Raw genomic sequence first — 19,799 nt, forward strand, 5'->3', positions numbered from 1 at the left:
AGAGTAAACCACAATGAAGAGTAAATCACAATGAAGAGTAAATCACAACGAAGAGTAAACCACAATGAAGAGTAAATCACAATGAAGAGTAAATCACAACGAAGAGTCAATCACAATGAAGAGTAAATCACAACGAAGATTTCAACCAAATGAAGAGTAAATCACAATGAAGAATCAACCACTATGAAGAGTCAACCACAATGAAGAGTCAATCACAATGAAGAATCAACCACTATGAAGAGTCAACCACAATGAAGTCAATCACAATGAAGAATCAACCACTATGAAGAATCAACCACTATGAAGAGTCAATCACAATGAAGAATCAACCACTATGAAGAGTCAACCACAATGAAGTCAATCACAATGAAGAATCAACCACTATGAAGAATCAACCACTATGAAGAGTCAACCACAATGAAGAGTAAATCACAACGAAGAGTAAATCACAATGAAGAGTAAATCACAACGAAGAGTAAACCACAATGAAGAGTAAATCACAATGAAGAGTAAATCACAACGAAGAGTCAATCACAATGAAGAGTAAATCACAACGAAGATTTCAACCAAATGAAGAGTAAATCACAATGAAGAATCAACCACTATGAAGAGTCAACCACAATGAAGAGTCAATCACAATGAAGAATCAACCACTATGAAGAGTCAACCACAATGAAGTCAATCACAATGAAGAATCAACCACTATGAAGAATCAACCACTATGAAGAGTCAATCACAATGAAGAATCAACCACTATGAAGAGTCAACCACAATGAAGTCAATCACAATGAAGAATCAACCACTATGAAGAATCAACCACTATGAAGAGTCAACCACAATGAAGAGTCAATCACAATGAAGAATCAACCACTATGAAGAATCAACCACTATGAAGTCAACCACAATGAAGAGTCAATCACAATGAAGAGTAAATCACAATGAAGAGTCAACCACAATGAAGAGTAAATCACAATGAAGAGTAAATCACAATGAAGAGTAAATCACAACGAAGAGTCAACCACAATGAAGAGTAAATCACAACGAAGAGTAAATCACAATGTTTGGACTTTTGTCTTGTACGGATTGTGTGGGACAAGCAGATTAACCTCTTCCTGGACCCATCTGGGTTTTCTTTTTCTTGGGTTTATGGGAATCTCACACCTCTCACACCCCTCACACCTCTCACACCTCTCACACCTCTCACACCTCGGCCATTTGCACCAATTCCACGGTTCATCTGCTGCGTTCTCCCCAGTTTAACCACAATTGTGTGAAACTCCTCGGAGTGAAACCAAATCCCATGCAGTATTTCATTACCTCCTGCCACCTGGTACATCATCAGCGTCAGGACCACGAACCATTGCCTCATGATTTCACCAGCAAGGACAACAAGGTCCACAAGGACCACAAGGTCCACAAGGTCCACAAGGACCACAAGGTCCACAAGGATGACAAGGTCCAAAAGGACCACAAGTTCCACAAGGACATCAAGGTCCACAAGGACCACAAGGTCCACAAGGACGACAAGTTCCACAAGGACGACAAGGTCCACAAGGTCTACAATGTCCACAAGGTCTACAAGGTCTACAAGGTCCACAAGGTCCACAAGGACGACAAGGACGACAAGGTCCACAAGGACGACAAGGTCCATAAGGTCCACAAGGTCCACAAGGACGACAAGGTCCACAAGGACGACAAGGTCCATAAGGTCCATAAGGTCTACAAGGTCCACAAGGTCCACAAGGTCCACAAGGAAACCGGAATCTCAAGGGCCGCAGTCGCGCCAGTTTCCATGACAACCTGTGACGAGAAAGAAGCCGGTATTCGGATGTGGGAGGGGCCTGTCTGAGGGGGAAGAGCACAGGTGGTTTCACGTTTTCGAGTTATATTATTATTTATCAAGTCTCCTTTGACGTAAACATGGCGAGAAATAAATACATAAAAAGATGTGGGAGAACAAAATATCACCGGAAGTGAAATTAGCTTGAAACTATTTTATACCGGAAGTGAAATTAGCTTGAAAATATTGTATGCCGGAAGTGAAATTATCTCGAAAATATTGTATACCGGAAGTTAAATTATCTTGAAACCATCTATATATATAAAGTAGAGTTGGCCTCTGTGTCTGTATCCTGATCTACAATCTCTAAGATCTCGAGAACCCGTGGACGGATTTGCGAGCGGAAAGTACTGTTCGACTCGGGATGGTCCCAGGAATGTCACGGAGACATAAACATTTAAAAAATTTCGGGTTTTAAAATTAGCGTATTATTAGCACTAGCAGAAGAGAGAGGGATTCGAAGGGAGGGAGCGCAGCGCTTCTAGCGCTTCTGACTACAGCACACCTTAAAATTAAAAAAACTTCGGGTTTTAAAATTAGTGTGTTACGCGTAATTAGCGCTAGCAGAAGAGGGAGGGAATCTAAGGGAGGGAGCGCAGTGCTCCCTCCAGCGCTTCTGTTAGCGTAATTAGCGTATTTCGGAACGTTAATTTTTCAACTTCATTATTCGGAATCAGTACGTCCCAGAGAACCTTCGTAACGTTAATTTTTCAACTTCATCCGATTGACATGGGACCAACGGCATGTGACAAAGAGTGAAACATACAGGCTACATTTATTTGACGACAATGAGTTCCGACTTCCGACCTCGGTGGGATGACAGGCTGAGTCAACCCCCCTGGTGTGAAGGGGGAGGAGGAGGGGAGGGGGAAGAGAAGGGGAGGGGAACGAGGGGGAAGGGGATGGGAGGGGGGGAGGGGGAGGGGGAAGGGGGAGGGGGGGGGGAAGGGGGAGGGGGAGGGGGAAGGGGGAGGGGAGGGGGGGGAGGGGAAAGGGGGGGGAGGGGGGAGGGGAGGGGCCCTTCTTCCCCTGGGCACCCCCGCACCCTTCCCTCCCCCCTTCCCCTCCCCCCCTCCCCCCCCTTCCCCCCTCCCCCCCCATTCCCCTCCCCTCCTCTTCCCCCTCCCCTCCTCCTCCCCCGCTTCCCCCTCCCCCCTCCCCCCCGTTCCCCTCCCCTCCTCTTCCCCCTCCCCTCCTCTTCCCCCTCCCCTCCTCCTCCCACTCCCGTGCAAAGCCGGGTACCTCTGCTAGTAGATATATATAACACTAGATGTCGCGCGACACCTCCCCGGATACATAGAACAGTCCGCCATCTTTGGGAGGTCCTTCAAAGCTGACGCGCTGGTGCAGTTAAAAGCGGCGAAATGCCGCAATTTTGTGCAGCGTATGGCTGTACAAATAAACGTACATTGGAGTCAAGGGACAAAGGCATCACATTCCACAAGTAAGTCATGCTTTACAGGTGTATTTACGTTAATTTTAGTGGAAGTTTACCGCGAGCTATGTGTTGCCATACATCCACAACACTTGTCAACACTACTGTCACTGTCAGTGTCAATAGAAAACAGGGCAGTTTGACAGCAGCTCAGTCATTCCATGACTAATAGTAACAAAAATATATTCTGTAGTTTATGCTAACTGTGTTAAGTTGGAGCTGGGTGTTATTTCTTAATTTGGAGAGCTGGGTGTTATTTGTAGATTCTTTGTGTACGAGTTTCGCAATTTGACTAGTTTTGTCATGATAATGGGTTATTCCTGGAGATTGTCCTATAAAAACACAACAAATAGTCTATGAAAGGTTCTAGAGGGTCCTGTTTCCAGACCAAGCACTGTTGGAAATGCATTAATGAATTAGTGAGTTGATAATTATGTCAAAAATAAATTTCATAGAAATACAGTTTTATATATATATACAGGGTGATTGAAAAGTAACTCCCTATTTTAAAATATTTATAAATTATTTATTTATTGTAATATTTTTCTCAAATTTTTAGTGTTTGTTCCTTAATGTATGAGAATTTAATCTGTGTTGGTTTTTTTTCAGATTCTTTTTGGTTTAAAATTCGGAAGCCCTACAAACATGGCTGGACGTCTTACCCTGCAGGAGCGTGCCCAGCTCGTGGTATGAAGATTGGTCTGATCTCTTTAAAAAATATCCTCTGGTCTGATGAAGCGGTATTTCACATCGGTGGGTTTGTGAACCGTCACAACTGCTATTACTGGGCAGGAGAAGATCCTCGTGTTATTTCTGAAAAAACGCAATATCGGCCCAAGGTAACGGTGTGGTGTGGAATGACTTCGGAAAGGATTGTAGGTCCCTTCATTCTTCGCGATACCATGAATGCCAAAAGGTACCTCACCATGCTGCAAGACGAAATCTGGCCAATTATCAGTGCTTCGGAGAATGTTGAAGATTTGATTTTCATGCAAGATGGCGCTCCTCCACATTTTGCTATTGTTGTTCGTGAATGGCTGAATGCCCACTTCCCTGGGAGATGGATGGGTCGTCGTGGTCCGTATGAGTGGCCAGCCAGGAGCCCTGACTTAACACCATGTGACTTTTTTCTTTGGGGTTGGGTAAAAGAGCAAGTCTACTGTACCAAACCAACGACTTTGGAAGAACTTGAAGGGCGAATACGAGAAGTTGTCTTCCATCCCACAAGAGTTCCTGGTGAAATCAGTTGACGCGGTTCCCGGGCGGCTTGAGAAGCTGGTGGCGAATTCTGGTGCCCATATCGAATTTTAAATAAAACTTCATGCTATACGCTTTCTTCTTATATCCATTTCCTGTAAAAATTATAGTTAAGAAATAAATTATAAGTATTTTAAAATAGGGAGTTACTTTTCAATCACCCTGTATATATATATTTTTTTGTTAATGCAGGTTTCCGTCAGATGCACACCAAAAGAGATTGTGGGAAGTAGCCCTCAAGAGAGAAGGGTTCAAGGCATCCAAGTACAGCGTCCTCTGCAGTGACCATTTTGAGTCCGAGAATTTTGACCGAACGGGTCAAATTGTCCGTCTCCGAGATGGGATGATACCATCGGTGTTTAATTTACCATCACATCTGTTTAAAGTGAGTTGATTTTGAGAGTAGAACAGACACAGAGTAGAACAGTCATCAGATCAGCAGCTCATCAAATTAAGGTGTTTCAAATCAATCATGTTGTCCGAGCGGAAGTAGGATCAGAAGACATCTTCAACTTGGGTGATCACATTGGAGACACTCAGCATGGGATTAACAACCATCGCTTTCAGCTGATGTCTTTGATTGTCCATGCATTTTATACATTGAGGCAGTACCATGTGGCTAAAGTTCACACTCTGGATTTGCAACGTGGTAATCTGAGAAAAGTGCATGGTAAAAATCTACACTTTAAAGGCCATTAGACTGACATTCCTGGTGTTTGTTACATTTGATATGCAGTTTTTCTGCATAATAACTGTACCTGAAAAGATTTTCTGTTCTTGACATGTACTTATGAAGAAGTAACAAGTGTTAATATTCATTACATGAAGAGGAGAATTTTTTTTACTAGTTTTGTTAACTCCAATCCATATTTATGATAATTGCAGGCTTTTGGATTACCCATTGTGATTCTGTGATATGAAGATGTAATAATGGTCCTGCTTTTCTGGTGTTAGCCGTACATTTCAGTGGTGTTTTTCTGGATGAAATTGTTTGAATATTAATATAACTTCACACTCACATAGTGTGGAGTTAGATTTTGTAACTGTCCTTGTGACAGCTGTCTAGTTATTATTATTGTCATTATTTATACCACTTGGTATACAGGCAATATCATATTAAGGAGCAGAAATAAATTTTTAAAGTGATATCAGCAATCAAGCAATGTGAATATTAATTTGTACATAATTTATTAATAATGTGGTTGGTCTCACTATTAAAAGGTTCACATGGTCAATACGTCGATTTTTCTTGTTTTTCTTTTTCCTGGAAGACCAAGTTGGCTAGCTGGCTGTGCAGTGCTCTTGTTTCATACGTATATAGATTTTATTTGACAACTGGGCATCATGGTGATGCATGTCATTTAAAATATGATAGAAGTACAATAAAAATACAATGTAATGAAAAATTCTATAAATATGAAAATAGAACTAAAAAGACTAAAGTTAATCTTTAAGGTTATTGGTCCCATTTGCAAATGAAATGAAATATAGCTCTCAATTTAAATCCAAGTGAGTTATCTTGTAGTGTCATCATTGATCTTTGTCCAATCAACTTATGAGTGTTTTACATGACGGTTTATTATAACTAAGGGTATTATCAGAGAAATGCTACAGCATTCATAAAAATACTGATATTTAAAATAATACTGATATACTATATTTTTAGTGTGGAAATAGGTCTAAATAATTATCTGGTAATTTTGTTTTCACTGGGAACCAGTTTATTTATCATGTAAATGCCCTGATTAAAGAAATAAATGTAATGCCTACATAACGTGTTTGTGTTTCTGATTAATATATCATAAATAGTTTAAACATTTATAAATAATAAAATTAAAATTAAAGCAATATTAAATCCTATATATATAATATATAATTATATAGCACTTATTAAAGTTATAATTTTGAATTCCATCTGTGGCATAGGATAAAATAGGACCTCAAGCCTGATTTTGGCATAATTAGCAGTGATAATATATCTCAATAGTATATAGATCTGCCATGTTCACCATTTTATCCTTGGTGAAATCTTATAATTATAGGGTTAGTTAAATACTTCATTAAAACTTGTATAAATTTGGGGCACGCATAAAATGACCAAATCCAAGTCATAAACTGCCCATGAAATCCTAAAACCCAAACGCAGATTTCTTATACCTACCAGTTAATGGTAAAACGATACCAAGATATATTAAATGACCATCAACAATCCTCATAGTAAGGGAAACATATGAAAATCTGTTAACTAAATTGTTAGCAAAAAATTTCTTCACCAATATGTTTGTAAAGGTGTGTAATAACATGTGTTAAAATGTTGAAGGTCAACTCCCGTGGGAAACCCAGAAAAAAAGCTGTTGAATTCGGGTACCGAAAAATTATTTTCGAGAATTTTTATTTTTTTTAATCGGCCCTTAAGTAACTTATGAGGGGTCAAATAAGGGTTTTTCATGATTCTGAGTTGATTGTTAACATTTATATTTCACCACAGACACTCCTTTGTGGAAAAATAATTCCTAAATATATCTCATTTTCTACTTTGCAGGACATGGAGTCTAGCAATATGGATGAAGACGTTACTCCACCTGTGCTCAATTGCTTCATCTGTGCACGCTCGGATACACCAGCTGAAAGGCTCATACAGGCAACTCCAAAGGGATACTCAACTTTATTGAAACAAGCAGAAACTGTCGAAAATGTTACTGTTGTGGAACGTATGAAGGAGGCTCAAAAGGAAGGAAAACTGAGGTACCACCAGAAGTGTAAAAATGATCTGTACAACAACTTTGTTGCAACCACCAAGAAGTCAGCTCAAGCATCAAAGGCAGAGAAAGAGTCATCAAAGTTGAAGAGAAGACGCACTACTTGTGAGTTCAGTTCATCAACTGGCTGCAGTTCTAGAAGATCACAGTCAGTTGACCTCCTGTATAAGGATGTATGCATTCTTTGCAACCAACCAGCCCAGCTCTACAAAAATAATCCAGCACAAGCTAGAAAGAAATACAGAGTGCCAGATAATTTGACTGCAGATACACTGAAGGCAAGCTTGCTGAAGACAGCACGGAGTCGCGGGGATGACTGGGGCACTGAAGTCACTGGACGCCTGGAAGGGATCAACGACTGGGTAGCAGAAGAAACACTGTACCATTTGCGATGCAAACTTATGTTTGCGAGAGGTGACAGTTTGTCCAAGACTGATGAGGAAGGAAAAAGGAAGAGAGGACAGAGGAGTATTGATGAGGAGCGAGAGGCAGTTTTTATTGAATTCTGCGAATGGTTAGACTCAGAATTAGAGCATGGGGTAATGAACATGGACCAAGTCCATGAAAAGCTGCAGGAGTTTGATCAGTCACCAGAGAAGAGCCTTTCTTATTCAAAGCATTGGCTAAAGATAAAACTTTTAGAGAAATACGAAGACACCTTGTATTTCACAACACAGGAAAGAAGGGCAGATGTACTCTGTCTCAAAGATGGCACCGACAATATTCTGCGAGAGCATCATGCTAATCTTGACCATGGAGATGAGAAGACTCAGATCATAAAGACGGCACTCAAGTTCATATCCAATGATATTGCCTTGATTGATTTAGGTCCAAAGTCATACCCCACCACACACAGTATGACTGACATCGATAGTCAGCTGACACTTGTTCCTGCAAGCCTTCAGATGTTCTTGAGACCGATTGTCAAGACAGACGAAAGAGTTGCCGTTTGGGGGCAGAATTTTATTAAGGCCTGTCGACCTTGGTCTGGAGTATTGCCACACCAAATGGGGCTTGCCATACAACTTGATCATAGATTTGGGTCAAAATGGATGCTCAACAAGTTCCACCGGCTGGGATACACTGAGTCTTACACGGAGACACAAAACTACAAATACTGCTTCCTTAATAGTAGGAGTGGAGATGATGTTCCAGATACTTCTGGCACTCTTGACACCATTGTGGAGGAAACCGATGAACAGATCAATGATGAGGTTGCGGTTGATGCTGCGCTTGAGGATCAATCAGTGATGACAGCCAAAGTGCCAGCCAGTGAAAGTGAATTGTCAAGTAATGATCAGGTGGTCTTTATGGAGGTTGGGGAAACAAACAATGCAGTCACTCAGTTTGTTGGAGACAATATAGATTTAAACATTGTCTCTATTCACGGAAACACTCCCTTTCACTCAATGGGTTGGATCGAAGTCACCTCTCCGGCACCACCTTTGCCAGATCCACAGACAACAGCAGCTTTCCGCCGGGTGAAGTTGAAGGCACTCGACAAAGCTAAGATCCTGAGAGGAACTGAAGTAAAGATTATTCCATTTATGAACAGGAAACAGATAGGAAGGAACGCGATCATGTTTCTCCCCCTCGCTGAGCTTTCCTCCTCCCTGGCTCATGATCAGCCACTCCTCACTCCAGGTGACACACTCTGGGCAGCGGGGTGGGTGATCAAAGCCAACGATCCTAAGTTCGACATCTTCCTTGACACAGAAGCCACCAAGGAAACAGTGATTCAGGCTGGTACTGCGATTTTCAAGTACATTTACCATGGACGAGATACTACATTGGGTGAAATTCGGTACAACATGTTCTCTAGGAAGGCAGCGGCAGGAGTGATCAAACCAGAGACTCTACCTCCAACAGAGGGTGCAGCTGCACAACATTCACTCCGTGCCTACCTGCAGACCCGGGACTGGATCCTTCTACAGAGCATGTCTCTGAACCCCAGTGACTATGGATGGACAATAGGTGTGCATGGGTATGAGCCAGTTCCAACACTGGACCCCACGGCTCCTGAGGAGCTATTGCAGTTCACGAGCTGTAATTGTCATGGAGATTGCAGCAACCGGCGATGCAGCTGCAAGAAGAATGGGGTCACGTGCATCTCGGCCTGTGGAGTCTGTAATGGCATTACATGCAGAAACTGCAGTCATGATGTTGTTGAGTCTGAAGAAGACATAGACAATGACTGTTGAAACTTCTGACATTGTGAATGAGAAATAACTCTTGAGTATTATATATGTATGTGAAATAAAAGCTACTTTGTGTGTAAATGTAAAAGTGAAAATATAAATGTTAACAATCAACTCAGAATCATGAAAAACCCTTATTTGACCCCTCATAAGTTACTTAAGGGCCGATTAAAAAAAATAAAAATTCTCGAAAATAATTTTTCGGTACCCGAATTCAACAGCTTTTTTTCTGGGTTTCCCACGGTAGTTGAACTTCAACATTTTAACACATGTTATTACACACCTTTACAAACATATTGGTGAAGAAATTTTTTGGTAACAATTTAGTTAACAGATTTGTGAAATATCTCATAAAATGCCCTTACTATCACTCCTCTTTTACCCTTGTAAAATCCACGTGGCTATTAAAAAATATATCTTCAACTATTAATCCATTAATTCTCAATTAAACTCGGTGTGAATACATGATGCCAGATTTGTGAATTGCCCTTGGTATTATATGGCCATTATTACCAAGATGACTCCTGCAAATCTTTCATTTCTTCATTTTATAAATGTAAAGTAATTGAAAAGTATGAAAAATATTTTTTCAGGTTAGGCTGGTGAAGAAATATCTTAAAACTAGTGCATATTTGTGGCCATCCACTTTGAACCAAACCTGACCTCTAAACATGCTAAATAACTTTTTATGTCATTATAATAATGAGTTATGGACTTTTCCATTTATAACAAATAAATTAATATAATAGTTCTTTAATTGATAGATACATAGATAGATAGATTTTTTATTTCAAACAAAAGCTGAAGAGGTTACAGTACAATATCTTATAAATAGATATAAATGTTATACATGTACATGCATTTAAACACAACAATTGTTTGAGGTAGGGATTAATTGATTGAGCTTAATTGATAGCCTTTTTAAAAGTATTATTTGGTTAGTCCATATTTAACATCATGTTATATGTTCATCTAATCTTAATTAATTTCCTGTGAGTCACAGAGAATGATTATTCAGTGTCTGGTCTGCTCCTGCTTTGTGGGTGGTCTGCGATTCTGGATAGTCCACTTATTCTGGCCGGTCTGCTTTTTGCAGTACCCCCAACTTTCCTCCTATGAAAAACTTTGCTCTTATTAAATAGAAATTTTCCTCAGCATTAAAATGAGGTATTAATTGTACAGATCCGTTCATTATTAACCGAGCTACGGCCTAGGAGTCAATTTTTTAGCCTTGGATCCAATGATCACACATGCTGGTTGTACCTCCGCAAGATGGCGGCGCTTCCGACGTATCGCGACAACAAGCGCTGATAGGCCATGCGGCATCTAGTAATATATCTATGCTTGAAATTATTGTATACCGGAAATGAAATTATCTTGAAAATATTGTATACCGGAAGTGAAATTATCTTGCAACTATTGTATACCGGAAGTGAAATTATCTTACAACTATTGTATACCGGAAGTGAAATTATCTTGAAACTATTGTATACCGGAAGTGAAATTATCTTGAAACTATTGTATATTGTGTTTATATTTACAACTTCCGGTATTTACAAAAAGTTTTGATGCTTTAGCCGTTGTCATGGACACACAAGGTGAATTCAACAAGGAGCTGATACTACACGTCTACAGGTGTACATTGTTTTGTACATTGACTTCATCATGAAGAAGGTGAAGGTTGGACCAGAGTTCGACATGTGATGCACATTGTCTTCATCATGAAGAAGGTGATGATTGGACCAGAGTTCGACATGTGATGTCCATTGTCTTCATCATGAAGAAGGTGATGATTGGACCAGAGTTCGACAGATGATGTACATTGTCTTCATCATGAAGAAGGTGATGATTGGACCAGAGTTCGACATGGGATGTACATTGTCTTTAATGAAGAAGGTGAAGATTGGACCAGAGTTCGACAGATGATGTCCATTGTCTTCATCATGAAGAAGGTGAAGGTTGGACCAGAGTTCGACATGTGATGTACATTGACGTCATCATGAAGAAGGTGAAGGTTGGACCAGAGTTCGATATGTGATGTACATTGACGTCATCATGAAGAAGGTGAAGGTTGGACCAGAGTTCGACATGTGATGTACATTGACGTCATCATGAAGAAGGTGAAGGTTGGACCAGAGTTCGACAGATGATGTACATTGACGTCATCATGAAGAAGGTGATGATTGGACCAGAGTTCGACATGTGATGTACATTGACGTCATCATGAAGAAAGTGATTATTGGACCAGAGTTCGACATGTGATGTACATTGACGTCATCATGAAGAAGGTGATGATAAGACCAGAGTTCGACAGATGATGTACATTGTCTTCATCATGAAGAAGGTGATGATTGGACCAGAGTTCGACAGATGATGTACATTGTCTTCATCATGAAGAAGGTGATGATTGGATCAGAGTTCGACAGATGATGTACATTGTCTTCATCATGAAGAAGGTGATGATTGGACCAGAGTTCGACAGATGATGTACATTGTCTTCATCATGAAGAAGGTGATGATTGGACCAGAGTTCGACAGATGATGTACATTGTCTTCATCATGAAGAAGGTGAGCTTGCTCCAGACCATGCTGGAGAATAAGGGCTGCGTTCCATGCGTTCCCCGTAAGACCCATATTCGTGAGCTCCTGAAGTCAGTCTCAGAGCTGAGCTTAATATTGGCTTTTTATCAGCTTAATATCAGCTTAATATCAGCTTTTTATCAGCTTCATATCGGCTTCATATCAGCTTCACATGAGCTTAATATCCGCTTCATATCAGCTTTTTATCAGCTTAATATCAGCTTCATATCGGCTTCATATCGGCTTAATATCAGCTTCATATCAGCTTAATATCAGCTTCATATCAGCTTAATATCAGCTTCATATCAGCTTTTTATCGGCTTTATATCGGCTTCATATCAGCTTCATATCAGCTTCATATCAGCTTCATATCAGCTTAATATCAGCTTCATATCAGCTTCATATCAGCTTCATATCAGCTTAATATCAGCTTCATATCAGCTTTTTATCAGCTTCATATCAGCTTCATATCTCAGCTTCATATCAGCTTCATATCAGCTTAATATCAGCTTTTTATCAGCTTTTTATCAGCTTTTTATCAGCTTTTTATCAGCTTCATATCAGCTTCATATCAGCTTCATATCAGCTTTTTATCAGCTTTTTATCAGCTTCATATCAGCTTCATATCAGCTTTTTATCAGCTTTTTATCGGCTTCATATCGGCTTCATATCGGCTTCATATCAGGTGATAATGACCGTTTTTAGAACAGTGTGAATTAACCAGATGCTATATGTTTTACAATGGAGGAGAATATGTTTTCTTTTTCTTTTTTACTGTTGTAGGTGCGAGCCTCGCGCCACCTGTGTGATGCAGAACATTTGCAGCACCTTGTTTGATTTCAGCAATAAACTACCTTTAATATCGGTCTACCTGTGACGTTTAATCAGCTACTGAATGAAATGAAACCTAGGCTGTCACCCCAGTGTGTTTTATCATCAATAGTTATGAGTGGGAGCGAGGATTAGTCTGTCACTTACGTGTGCTGTCCAAAATTATAACACCTTAAACCCTCATAAAAAGGTAAACAATAGAAAACAAGCATTCTGAGTATTGCTCTGCAATACATGTCCCCTACCAAAGTTCAAAGTGCCATAACTTTGTCAAAAATGATCGAATATGCAAATTTATGCACGGTTGATGCTGGTTTTCAAACTTGATCTGAGGTATGCTGAGACACGTGTGTCACGCCTCGCCTCGTTGATAAGCCCGCAAGGTCGCTCCGTGCAGTGGTCTGCATGTATTGCACTGTGTGAATTATATAAATTATTACCAACTCACGGTCTGAGGTACTGGCGATTCAAGAGATATCCATTTTTAAAAATATTTTCGTTTAATTAACGATATCTGCCAAACCACGTGCCCTCTCGCAAATTCCAAAAGGACATTTTAGTAGACTGACATGCTGAACAGATTTGTGAAGTTTCCCCTCGATTGGATCAAAAATGAGGGAGGGGCTCGGTTTTAAAGGTTCATGCTTAAAAACGTCATAACTCTGAAACCATCAGTAATTTATTATATTTTCCGGTTCACGATCAATGATCGATGTGTATATATATGTTGCTCGGCTTGGCTCCGCCCCTCCGGAAAGCGCGCGCTGTGTCGCGCTGTTGACGTTCGCGACACGAGGCTGAGGACGCGCAGTGCGGCTTGAGGAGAACTCGAGAATAAACAAGATATCCATTCTTTTAAATATTTTCGTTGAATTAACGATATCTGCCAAACCACGTGCCCTATCGCAAATTCCAAAAGGACATTTTAGTGCTGAACAGAACTGTGAAGTTTCCCCTCGATTGGATCAAAAATGAGGGAGGAGCTCGGTTTTAAAGGTTCATGCTTGAAAACGTCATAACTCTGAAACCATGTGACGCATGACGTCATGCACGCAGACTTTTTTGTTTGTCATGGGTATGCGATTCTGCCTGCAAAGTTTGGCCTCGATCTGTTCAGCCGTTGCAGAGAAAAAGGGTTTTTTTGTGTTTTCACGGAAAACAATATGGCGGCCGAACCACGTGACCTGTGACGTCATAATTACCATAAAAATATTCTACAGACCGAGTCCATCATATGGTGAATTTTTTTTAAATCTCAATCGGTCCAATTATTGCAGAGAAATTGGTTTTTAAAGGAAATTAAAACTGAAAATGGCACTGAGTTAGGGATCATCAGAATTATCAGAATTCCCAAAGTTCAAAGTGCCATAACTTTGTTAAAAATGATCGAAACGTCGTGAAGTTCGAACTTGACCTGTAACTTATCATGAGGAAACCATGTGCCAAGTTTGAAATCATTAGCATTGAGAGTTTAGAAAAAAAGTCCGGAAAACTGTTCTTTGCGTGACGGACTGACGGACTGACGGACTGACGGACTGACGGACTGACGGACTGACGGACTGGCGGACTGACGGACTGACAGACTGAGGGACGGCGTGCAAACCTATGGTTCCCTCCGGTGTACACCGGTAGGGGACTAATAAAACAATGCAACATTAGACCAAAAAACAATAAAATACATAAGAAATTGCTCCAAAACAAAAAAAACAAAAGATGACGTAACATCACATTTTTGGTCAGGTGCTGATTTTCCTTAATGACTTTCATTTAAATCTGCCAAGTTATAGCATTTCATGTATTTCCCCATTGAAATGGTAAAGTTGATAAAATATGCATAAAATTTGCATAAATTATATTGGGACAAAAATGTGGGCTAATGTTCAATGTTTCAGAGCGGTATAAGTTATAATAGTGATTAGCCATGTTATAATAGTGATTAGTTATCAGTTATAATAGTGATTAGGCATCAGTTATAATAATGATTAGGCATAAGTTATAACAGTGATTAGGCATAAGTTATCATAGTGATTAGGCATAAGTTATAATAGTGATTAGGCATAAGTTATAATAGTGATTAGGCATAAGTTATAATTGTGATTAGGCATAAGTTATCATAGTGATTAGGCATAAGTTATAATAGTGATTAGGCATAAGTTATCATAGTGATTAGGCATAAGTTATAATAGTGATTAGGCATAAGTTATAATAGTGATTAGGCATAAGTTATAATAGTGATTAGGCATAAGTTATAATAGTGATTAGGCATAAGTTATAATAGTGATTAGGCATAAGTTATAATAGTGATTAGTTATAAGTTATAATAGTGATTAGGCATCAGTTATAATAATGATTAGGCATAAGTTATCGTAGTGATTAGCCATAGGTTATCATAGTGATTAGGCATACGTTATCACAGTGAGTAGGCATAAGTTATAATGGTGATTAGGCATAAGTTATAATAGTGATTAGTTATAAGTTATAATAGTGATTAGGCATGAGTTATAATAATGATTAGGCAGAAGTTATAATAGTGATTAGGCATAAGTTATAAAAACGAAACGAGACGATTAACCAAAACTCTAAAGCAGTGAGCTTTTATTCACTTGAATGCAACTGATCGACAAAAGAGAACACAAAAGCTATTAAGCACGCATCTCTGAGCACTTTTTTTTTTTTTTTTTTTTGGGGGTGGATACAGAATCGAGGCTCGTGAAAGAGCTAACATTTATTTCACAAACAAATCAAACAGACAAACAAAATATATAAAAAGAGGGAGCGGTAGACAAGATGGGGAGAGAAGGGGAAGCACACAAACACAACATTTGAGAGCAGGGACATCGGGAGATGTGTGGGAGGGAGAGGGCTTGGGGGGAGGAGGCGTGGGAAGGGAGGGGGGGGGGGTGGGAGAAGTATAAGACACAAGGACACCAAGGACTTCCAGGACAGAAGTTGGTATTTCAAAAAAGTGGATTTGGGGTGAAATTAGCGGGGGTAGAAAAGATCAAGGTTTTGGATGGGGGAAGATAAGAGATGGTGGTGAACAGCTGTTTTGAAGACCTGGAAGGAGGAGTGGGATTGAAGAGAGTGAGGGAGTTTGTTCCAGAGGCGGGAGAAAAGAGGAATGAAGGAGTGAAGGTGAGCAGAGAGTCTTGATTTTGGCAGTTTAACCATAAGAGGGTTGCAGGCAGATCTTGTGCGACCTGTAGGAATATTTGGGGGACAGAGCCCAGAGAGAGCTAGGGGGGCAAGGCCGGAGAGGAGTTGGTAGAAGACGGAAAGACCACCAACCTGCCTGCGGTGAGTGAGTGAAAGGCCCTTGGAGTTAGCTTCATCGCGGGAGATTCCAATGATTCTGAATGCTTTGGTTACAACAGCGTGAAGCCGAGCTAGGTGTGAGGCAGGAGCACCAGCCCAGAGGGGAGAGCAGTATTCCATTGAGCTGCGGATGAAAGCCTTCTATGTGGTGAGGAGCTCAGGTGTGCCAAGGAAGGACTTCGCACGACGGAGGATGCCCAGTCGGCGACTGGCTTTGGAGGCCAGATTTGAAATGTGGTTTTCCCAGGAAAGATCATGGCAGATAGTGAGACTCAAAAGCTTGAGTGACAGAACTTCTTGGAGAGGATTATTCAGAAAGTGGATGGGAGGGTTGTCCAGTCGGTCTTTTCGGAGAGACATCGTAAGAGTGTGAGATTTGTCAGGATTGAAAGACATGTTCCACTTGTTTGCCCAGTCTGGGATTTTGTCCAGGTCTGCAGAGAGTGAGGAGGCTGCAGACTGTCGATCTGAGGGATGAGGAATAGAGCGACAGAGAGTAGAGTCATCAGCAAAGAGATAGAGAGGATTTTCAAGAGAGTCAGAGAGATCATTGATGAAGACCAGAAAAAGCACAGGGCCCAGAACACTGCCTTGGGGAACTCCAGCCTGAACAGGAAGAGGAGATGAGAGAAACCCATTCAGGGCCACACGTTGACTACGACTAGAGAGGAAGTCCACCAGCCATGCGTGGAGATTTCCATGCATACCAAAGGAGGAGAGTTTGGTGAGTAGAGCGGGGTGCCAGACCGTATCGAAGGCACGTGATGTGTCAAGGGAGACAGCTCTAATTTCCTGTTTGGCATTGAGGACCTCCATCCATTGTTGAGAAAGCAGAAGCAGCATGTCCAGAGTAGAGTGACCAGGTCTGAAACCAAATTGATGATCAGAGATCAAGCCATTGGAGAAGAGGAAAGATTTCATATCCGAAGCAATGATGGATTCCATGACTTTGCTGATAATTGGGAGAAGGCTGATTGGTCTGTATTTGCTAGGATCTGTTTTTGCACCTTTTTTGTGCAAAGCGGTGATGTTGGCTGATTTCCAAGCAGATGGCAGATGACCTTGAGCAAAGGAGAGGGTGAAGAGAACAGAGAGAGGGAGTGAAAGAGTGGAAGAACAGGATTTTAGGACCCGTGGGCTGATGCCGTCAGGTCCAGTTGCAGAATCAGAGTCGAGGGTTGACAGAAACTTTTCCACCTTGTCAGGAGGAAAGGACACAGAGTCCAGGAGCAGCTGGGTACGACTGGGTACGGTGGGTACAGAGAGGGATGGGTTTGGGACACAAGATTTAGAGGCAAACACAGAGTTGAGGCATTCAGCTTTTTCACGTGCGGAGTCAGCCGTGTAGCCGTTTGAGGTGAGGGAGGGGATGGAGGGGGAACAAACACCAGAAACAGATTTGACCAGATGCCACCAGCATTTGGAAGAGGGAGACAGATAAGAGATTTCGGTCTTGAGAACGGAGAGATATTGTTTCCTGGCTCTCCTGAGGGTGGACACACACTTGTTTCGGGCTTTGTGAAAGGAAATGAGATTTCCTTCCGTTGGATTTGCTTTCCAGGAGACGAAGGCAAGTTGTTTCTGGGCAACAGCCTCACCACAAGATTCCGTGTACCATGGACGGGAGGAAGGGTATGACAACTGAAGACGAGATGGGATAAATCTGTGCATGAGAGAGAGCAATTTACTTTGGAAGAATTCCCAGGATGAGTTGATGTCAGAGGCGATAGAGATGGAAGACCAGTCCAGATGATTGATGGCTGCTTGAAGAACGTGCCAGTTGGCCTGAGTGAAATTCCAGACTCGTCAACGCTGCCTCCGAGAATGGTCAGACAGATGTCCACTTTAACAAGCACATGATCAGATGAGCCGATTGGAGCAGAAGAAGAGCAGCAGACATTTTCAGGGAAGTTAGTCATAACCAAGTCCAGAAGAGAAGATGCTCCATTGACTGAGATCCGGGTCGGGAAATTGACAGATTGTGTCAGTCCCAGTGAGTCGCAGAAGTCCTTTGCTGAGGAGCCATGGCTTTTGAGAGAGGTACCCACACCCAGCCATCTGGCATGGTGACAATTGAAATCACCACATATGAGGAAGAGAGAGTTGGGATGGGTAGATAGAAGTTGGTCCATATTATCAGACAGCGAGATGTAGATGGAGTCATCACTGTTTGGTGGACGGTACAACACACATATGAACAAAAGGTGGGAGCGAAGGGGAAGCCGTAGCCAAAGGTATTCCTGGGAGTGAGGTGGAGAGAGGGCAGTGCAGGGCGAGTGAGGAAGAGTTTTTTTTATAAAGATGGCAACCCCACCTCCAGGACGAGGCTCAGGTCTATCATACCGGAGGAGGGAGTAACCTGGGAAAGATACCAAGGAATCAGAGACATCATGAAGGAGGAAAGTTTCTGTTAAGCAGATCACGTTTGTCAGAAGCAACCTGTATGGAGAGATCAGTCAAGTTTGAGCGAAGGCCCCGGATGTTTGAGGTCCATACCGTTAATGAAGAGGAAGGGTGAGCATCGGATACAGAACAGGGGGGGGGGGGAGGGGTAGGGTAAGATGTGGAAGAGGAGGAAGTGGTAGGGAGAGCTGTTGAAGGTGTGTCAGAGATTTCAGAATCGCTTGGAGAAAGGGAAGAATGGGGTGGACAAAAGGTTTGATGGTGATTGGGTGAGGCACAGTGAGGTGTTATTTGAGGAGGGGGCAGAGCGAGGCAGAAGGTTGGGGGAGATGAAGGTGAAAGTTGGAAGGGGGAAGAAGCGGGGAGGACCCTTTGAGGAGGAGGGGTGAGGGAGGAGTCTCAGAGGGGAGGAGCAAGGGAGAGCCTCGGAGGGGAGGGGTGTGGGGGGAGTTTAGGAGGGAAGGGGCAAGGGGGGAGATTTTAAAGGGATGGGTGATGGGGAAGATTTGGAGGGGAGGGGCAAGGGGGAAGATTTGAAAGAGATGGGTGATGGGGAAGATTTGGAGGGGAGGGGCAAAGGGGTAGATTTGGAGGGGAGGGGTGATGGGGAAGTTTTGGAGAGGAGGGGTGATGGGGAAGTTTTGGAGGGAAGCGGTGATGGGGAAGATTTGGAGGGGAGGGGCAAGGGGGAAGATTTGAAAGAGATGGGTGATGGGGAAGATTTGGAGGGAAGGGGTGATGGGGAAGATTTGGAGGGGAGGGGTGATGGGGAAGATTTGGAGGGGAGGGGTGAGATTGGATTTTAGAAAGTGTACGACTAATGGAAAACGAACATTTATTGCAAAATGAGTTTCTTGTGACCTTCGAGTCAAAAATATGTTTGAGGACGCTGAAGGAGGGGTGGAGTGCAGGAGAGTTTCGGGAATGTAGAAAAGAGGAACTGTAAGAGATGGATTTTTTTTTGGAATGAATAGATTTGGTGAGCAAGTCGAAAGCATCCTTTTATAGAAGAAGAAAAAGGTGTTATAATATACGACAGAATACAGTTCTTCAGGGGAAAGTTTAAACATTTTAAAATTGAGCAGTGAAAACTATCTGGGGAAATGGAAAATGGAAATGGGGGTGAAACACGTGATCGAAGAACGAACGAACAAATAAGAACAACGAATAAGAACAGAGAA

The 19,799-nt window shown here is 41.7% G+C and overlaps 2 protein-coding genes across 2 annotated transcripts in view; one reads left to right on the forward strand and one right to left on the reverse strand.

Annotated features, from left to right (window-relative positions):
• Window positions 1-1,714, reverse strand: part of LOC137412244 (uncharacterized) — a 7,320-nt gene extending 5,606 nt beyond the window's left edge. Inside the window, exon 1 of the mRNA XM_078772628.1 lies at window positions 1,318-1,714. Coding sequence (XP_078628754.1) covers window positions 1,318-1,714 — 397 coding nt within the window. The remainder of the gene's footprint in view (window positions 1-1,317) is intronic.
• Window positions 1,715-3,112: 1,398 nt separating this feature from the next.
• Window positions 3,113-9,598, forward strand: LOC137422572 (uncharacterized). The gene is made up of 3 exons (XM_078771569.1): window positions 3,113-3,284; window positions 4,725-4,917; window positions 7,075-9,598. Exons 1-3 carry the CDS (start codon window positions 3,205-3,207, stop codon window positions 9,490-9,492), a joined length of 2,691 nt encoding a protein of 896 aa, XP_078627695.1. The 5' UTR covers window positions 3,113-3,204; the 3' UTR covers window positions 9,493-9,598.
• Window positions 9,599-19,799: the final 10,201 nt, after the last annotated feature.

The sequence above is a fragment of the Myxine glutinosa genome, chromosome 2 (assembly GCF_964187855.1).
Source record: "Myxine glutinosa chromosome 2, kmMyxGlut1.1, whole genome shotgun sequence".
Lineage (NCBI taxonomy): Eukaryota > Metazoa > Chordata > Myxini > Myxiniformes > Myxinidae > Myxine > Myxine glutinosa.

Excerpts from the sequence above, each read along its gene's own strand:
- LOC137422572 (XM_078771569.1), top strand. The coding sequence starts at position 3,205 with ATGCCGCAATTTTGTGCAGCGTATGGCTGTACAAATAAACGTACATTG. Across the intron at positions 3,285-4,724 it reads AAAGGCATCACATTCCACAA|GTTTCCGTCAGATGCACACC; the intron begins GTAAGTCATGCT and ends TTGTTAATGCAG. Across the intron at positions 4,918-7,074 it reads TACCATCACATCTGTTTAAA|GACATGGAGTCTAGCAATAT; the intron begins GTGAGTTGATTT and ends TCTACTTTGCAG.